This window comes from Carettochelys insculpta, chromosome 4, assembly GCF_033958435.1.
Source record: "Carettochelys insculpta isolate YL-2023 chromosome 4, ASM3395843v1, whole genome shotgun sequence".
Taxonomy (NCBI): Eukaryota; Metazoa; Chordata; order Testudines; family Carettochelyidae; genus Carettochelys; species Carettochelys insculpta.
Window position 1 is genome coordinate 89,629,152 of NC_134140.1, and position 6,233 is coordinate 89,635,384.

General features: G+C 45.0%; 1 protein-coding gene across 6 annotated transcripts; it reads right to left on the minus strand.

Annotated features, from left to right (window-relative positions):
- Positions 1–352: 352 nt before the first annotated feature.
- SCOC (short coiled-coil protein) lies at positions 353–5,531 on the minus strand. 6 transcript variants are annotated; one of them, XM_074991927.1, is made up of 4 exons: positions 5,407–5,531; positions 4,187–4,258; positions 4,013–4,093; positions 353–3,202 (listed from the first exon to the last, which is right to left on the minus strand). In XM_074991927.1, exons 2-4 carry the CDS (start codon positions 4,206–4,208, stop codon positions 3,060–3,062), a joined length of 246 nt encoding a protein of 81 aa, XP_074848028.1. In that variant the 5' UTR covers positions 4,209–4,258; positions 5,407–5,531; the 3' UTR covers positions 353–3,059. The 6 variants fall into 6 exon arrangements, with proteins under 6 accessions (XP_074848028.1, XP_074848022.1, XP_074848027.1 ...); XM_074991921.1 differs by having other exon boundaries at positions 4,013–4,096; XM_074991926.1 differs by having other exon boundaries at positions 4,187–4,261; positions 5,407–5,520.
- Between the last annotated feature and the right edge of the window lie 702 nt (positions 5,532–6,233).

Here is a 6,233-nt window from a genome sequence, read left to right on the forward strand (position 1 = left end):
TCCTACTGCAGTGCAAAGCATCTACAGCAGAAAAGTTTCTGGCACAAATACAGCTTATTCAGGTTAATTACTTTGAAACAAAGTTGAGGGAAAGAAGTCAATGAATTCTCTATTGCAGATTAGCATCACGCAATAGCTATACATAAATTTAATGTAAATACTTACACAGTCAGTGTCAGAGCCTTTATCATAACTTACTGAAAAATACTGTATGCTCTGTGTGGTTCTCAAATGCTAACCTTGTCTCCTGTTCAAGTAATACAACTTTTTCACATTAGTTTAAAAGTGCTTTAGCTCACAACACATTTGTAAAACATTCTAACCCTAATATACTGTCCATTCTAAGACAAGCCAAGGGAGACCAATCAAAAGCTTTTATTAAATGGGAAATTAAATACAACACAGATTGAAAAGTTCATAAAAGTGAAAAGGCCACAACAGGGGGAAGCAAAATGTTTACAGGTGACATGACTATATACATATAGATAAAAATATCACTACCTAACCTTACAGTAATACAAAATATGATTAAGATTACGCCATGATTTTAGGAAAGTAGCTCAAGTCTAACAAGGGCATGTTCCATTACTAGCTAAGAATGGTGGATCTTTTCTGTTATGTAATAGAGAGGGAAGGTGTAGTCATAGGAAAGTTTAGGAGAAAAGAGAAACTTTTTTTTTTAAGACAAATGGACACTGACTTTATACTCAAATGCCCTTGGCTTAAGACATTACCCAGAAGTTTAATCCTACTTGATACCAGTACTTGTTGCAGCCAGACCCATGATTCAGTATCTGAATTAGTTTCACTTTTAGCATCCCACCTGCAGCCATCTAGAACTGTGCGCATTCTGCAGTAAATGGGTACAATTGTAATTTTTTTAACAGTCAGCGTAAGGTGGGAGGAAGGGGAGGGACAAATGGCTGAAGATTCTTACATTCTCCCTCATGGATGTGGTCTTGTGTGGCACCAGTCTGTTTCTGACCTCTAGCTGTTTTAGCTGACAAGGAAGATATCTGAGATTGGTGTAACTCTTTATGGTTCTTTCCGCTCACCAAAAAATATTTTTTTTTATGTTAGATGCCATCACAATAGTGATGAAATGAAGCCTTCACAATAACAGGGTTAAGTGGTTTCCATTGTTGAAAAGATATTTTAATTAAAATTTATTTTTAAAAAAATCAACTAGTTCAATATAAAGAGAGTTGGGAGAGAGGTGTAAGTTTCAATAGTGAAACGAAATCTTGCCAATTTGTACCTTTTGCTTTTTCACTATCAGTATTGAAGTACACTAAAAATACATTTATAAAGACTTTACTGACCTTTACTACAGCCACAATGTCAGTAACTGCAGACCATTTAACACAGCTACACTAGGATACTGAACAGTTGCTGAAGGTGACAAACCAGCATTCAACTACTAGCGTAGCCAAAATATCCTAGACCCATGGAATAACCACCACTTTCTGCCCCTTCATGAGATGAAAACATTTTGGTGCAGAACTGGAAGATGTCTTCCCTGACTACTTCTGAACTCTCATGCAGCCTAGCATTGCCACAGTGCAGAATTCCTGGCTATGCCAACCTTTCGACCCTGCACCAGTTCTGGGGCAGTGTAGGGGAATACCCATGCACTGGAGTTGTCCTACACCTTCTCTACACTATAAATACTCGCCTGTATAGCTATTCCGATTGTGCTCATAATGTAGATGCAGCTTATACGTATATGAATTTTTTGTTGGCATAACACCACCTCTTTGAAAAATGCTATCATTGTTGCTTCTATAGTGGGAGCTTTGCCAACGTAGCTATGTTATTTTTTTCTTACCCTGATTGACACGGTTTTATTGACAATTTTTTTTTAGTACAGACATGGCCCTAGCCTCTCCATGCCACTGGAGTAGCGTGCAGGTGCCAGAAGGTAGCCGGTCTACTGTTTCAAACATCACTTGGTGCCTGACCAATCTCATTGCACTGATTTCTCTTTACCACATATGGGAACTGAAAATTAGAGGAGTCCCTGGCCTCTCTTTTTGGCTGTGGGATGACACCAGCCCAGACTGAGAAGCAGCAATGTGATTCTGAAGTCACCTTTGTTCCAGTACCCTTCCTGGACTACATCTTTTATGCTATGCCTCAAAAGGTACAGCACACACACCCAGGCCAGGGAAAAGCAGTGCAGGGGGGAAACAGGCCCTGAAGAAAGGTATAATCTTCAGTTCCTCAGTGCAAGTTCTTCAAGGTAAAGTAGGATGAAGAGCTGTTCGAAGGCTACTGTTTCTACAAATATTACACTTCAAACTATCATGATCATTAATATGTAATTGAAAAAATAACTTCTGCTTTCAGAGATCATAATGCATCCTGTGACATTTTTGGAGTGCTAGCAGTTGATGAAAAGAAACTGGCCTGAAGTATGCAAGGTATTGTACTAGTTGTAAACAGTCTCATGGTAATGTAGCATTCCCCAGAAAATCTTTTCACATGGCTTTATCTTCAGTTTGTCAAGAACAAGTGAGCCATTAAAACTCTGCAGAGAGCAGTCACATCTGTACTAATTCATTAACATCCTTAACCTCTTCACAGTATTTTCAAGGCATTTTCACCTGTCAAGGAGTAATGACAGCATTCAAGACAGATACCTAAAATTATTTCTGAGCTGAAGAAAAGGTGGTACAAAGTAGGTCTGTGTTCATTTAGTCAGGTTTACAAGCATTGTATTATGTTAGTCAAGACGCTATCCTAAAATCTTCAAAGTAGGTGAGTCAAATGTGTTTGCTTAACCTGACAAACTGAACCCAGTTTTGACAAGACATTTTTTTAAAACAAATATGCAAGTCTAGTTAAAGTCTCTACATTCTATATGCACATTGCTCAAAGGCTAACAATATAAACTCTTGGCTTTCAGTTGTTTGAGTGTTCTTAAGTCTAATGGCAATTATAGACAATCTTACTATCCCAGGAAGCTATAAATTAAGGTATTTTAACTCATGTAGCCTATTTCAATTAAAACAGAAAAAGCAGCAGCCATACAATGATGTAAGCTGGGAATCAACCCATTACTTTCGTTTGCTTTTTGTATCAGTTGTCTGAAAAACACTAGATGCAGACATGAGATTTTCTATGTATTGTCCAAGAACTTGATTTTCTGATTTCAGTTTCAGGTTTTCTTCCTTAACAGCATCTACTCGGGCTGATAGATCTATTTAAAAGAGAAAAAAAAAAGGTGTAACACAAGCCATCTGCAGCTTCCTGGTACAACATGGGTAGTGACCCTATGCATGCTCTGGGGGTGAAGCACTCACAGGAAAAAACAGTGGATTAGGGAGGGCCATGAGCTGTGCTGGACTAAGGAGAACAGTGCTCACTGGAGCAGCAGAGCTCAGGGGATCAGAGCAAGCAAATTCCCTGGTTTGAGACTGGACACACAGTTCCTGATTTTCAAATTATCATTCTCAGGAAAAAAAGACTGCAATTAAAACTGTTGAATTGTAATTCATATGCAAATGTGATACCTTGAAACAAAAACTAAAAAGAGACAGCTGGAGTGGTATTGAGATTACAACAGTATCAGAGGGGTAGCTGAGTTAGTCTGTGTCTTCAAAAACAACAAGAAGTCCTGTGGCACCGTATAGACTAATAGATATTTTGGAGCATAAGCTTTCATGGGCAAAGACCCGATTCGTCAGATGCATGCATGAGGCGTTTCAGGTAATTTCCCATTCAGATTCTCTCATCTCCTTATCTCTGTTGGAGATGAGCCACATCCATTGTGATTTTAGTAACACTGTATTCTTTGCTGTTTTCTCTTCAGCACTTGAGGATAGGAGTTGTATCTCACAAAAGCTTATGCCCTAACACCCTAGTAAATTTATTAGTCTTTAAATGCAACTGGACTTGTTTTTGCTGAAAGAGATTAATATGGCTACCTCTCTAAAACCAGAATAGTTTCCCTAAAACTATTAGCATGCCGACAGACATTTTTAACATTCTCAAATGGCAAAATGCTAACCTTCAAGTGTGTGCTGCAGTTCCAAAACCTGATTAATAAGCCGTGTTTTTTCTTCCTGTTCCACCTGATTTTCAGCCTCAACTGCTGCAATAAACCACAAACTTTACTGCAGTCTTTGTAACACAATTATCTATTAAAGCATATTAGCTAAGAGGAAAAATAAAGGCTTTCTACCATCCATGTCAGCATTCATCATTGTAGAACAGGAACTTTCCACTCTTGAATGCAGGACTTCTGGGAGGAGTTCTGCTAAAAGAGTAAAGGATGTCAACAGAAGAACCAGCTGCTGCTATAAGATACATTTAAGCCAGGTTTAGAGGCAAATTTTATGTAGGGTTCAGAATTAGGTATTGCCCAAAGAGGCTTTACAACCCTTCTGCTTCCAACCCTTCTGCTTCCTCCCACTCTGCACTCCAGGCCAGGCCAGGGCAAGATACACCCTGTGCACACTGCATCTGGCCCACTTAACTCCACACAACAGCCTGGCATGTTGAATAGTGACAGAGAGATAGTCATGTTAATCTGTATACTATCAAAACAAAAAAGCCGTCATGAGCTTTCGTGCAACAGCCTGTTCTGGTATGGCTATGATCTGAAGAAGCGGGTCTGTCCCACAAAAGCTCATCACCTCATAAATTTTGTTAGTCTTTAAAGTGCTACATGACTGCTTTTTTGTTTTAATAGCAGCATGACAGTGCAATAGCAGGGTTGCTGTGGGAAAGCCATTAGCCTTTTAAATTGCTGTTACTTAAAGAGTTCCCAGCCCCTGCCACTACCCTGTTGCTGGAGTAAGGGTGGGGGCAAGAGCAGTGGACTTTTAAAATAGCTGTAGGAACCGCAGGCAGGGGCCAGGGACAATGGTAGTGATGGTCCAGGAGCCATTTAAATAAAAAACTTAAAGGGCTCCCAGCCCCCACACCTACTGCATTGCCTGGCTGCTGCCTGCAGCTCCTGCATCTCCTGGTCCCCACGGGTACCGCAACAGCAGAATATAAATACGACTGCAGTCCAGATGCAGCCCTGGGCCCCATCTTACTCACAGCTGCAATAGGTAGAAATGTGCAGCTCCTGACACCTTTCCGAACTTCGTGGAATGCTCCCACCCCACCCCGGCAAAAATACTACCCACCTCTGATCGGGGCTGCCGCCGCGCACAGCCACTAACACTGCAGTCCCTATGTCCTGGGTCAAGCCATCGGAGAGACAGCGGTGCCTCCCGTGCACCGACCGGCTGTGTGTCCTACCGGCTGCTCCGCTGTACTAACAGCCGGCCCCGCCCCGGCCTAGCGCATCCTCAGCCCGGCCCCGCCCCGCTTCAGCGACCAACCCCGCGTCCCCGCCTGCCGGGCTCGAACAAGCTGGGCCCTGCAGCGGGGCAGCCCCTCCCCGCTCACCTCGCGCCGCGGCTCCACAGGCTGCGGTCAGCGGCACCCAAAAGCCACTCGCCAGCACCTCCTCCCCCCGCGCGCCTGCGCAGCCTCCCGGCTCGCGGCAGCTTGATGCGCGCGCGCGCGCACCGCCCCTCTGTCGGCCGACCAACACGACAGACACCGAAGTGGCGGGGCGGGCGGGAGCCGTCAGCTGTTGGGGAGGGAGGTGGACATTCCACAGGGACAGTCAATAAGAAAAGAGAGCAAACATCAGCATGACGTCACTCTAGTTCTTTGCTTGATTGGATAATATGCCCTATAGTGGGTGGAGCCTGGGAGGCCAAAAGTAGGCTGGGAAAGAGGGCGGGGCCTAGGTTTCCCCACGCTTAGAGCGCCGCTAGTGGCTTGAGGTGGGGCTGCGTACTGCAGTAGTTGCCGGGCGTGGGCGTTGCGCTGAAAGCCTATAGCGCCTCCCCCCTGCTCAACAGGCCGGAGGGTCTGAGCCGCGGCCCGCGCTCCCGGTGGGGGGTGACTTTTAACCTCTCCCGGCAGCCGAATGTAAGGGGCAGCCCGTCAGCGTGTCCCTTGTTCACAGTGGTCCCGCTCCGGAGCCTGCCCTGAGCCGCTCCTCCCCTGCAGCCATGCTCCGGGGGTAGGGCCTGGGGCCAGCTCGCGGGCGGAACAGCTGCGCTGCGGTTCCCGCGCTGGGCAGAGCTCGGCAGCTGGAGAGAGGCGGAGACAGTGTGACGGGGGCGGGAGGTGGAGCCGGAGGAGGGAACCGAGGTGCAAAGGAGAGAGAGGTAGGGTCGGGTGTGGGCGGGATCTCAGGGCAGCTAAACTCCCCCCACCCC

What these genes read in the sequence shown, in the direction of transcription:
- SCOC (XM_074991921.1), bottom strand. Translation starts at nt 4,208, where the DNA reads ATGATGAATGCTGACATGGATG. An exon ending in GATGAATGCTGACATGGATG is followed by an intron (nt 4,097 to 4,186) that starts GTAGAAAGCCTT and finishes GGTTTATTGCAG; the next exon opens with CAGTTGAGGCTGAAAATCAG. An exon ending in ACTGCAGCACACACTTGAAG is followed by an intron (nt 3,203 to 4,012) that starts GTTAGCATTTTG and finishes TCTTTTAAATAG; the next exon opens with ATCTATCAGCCCGAGTAGAT.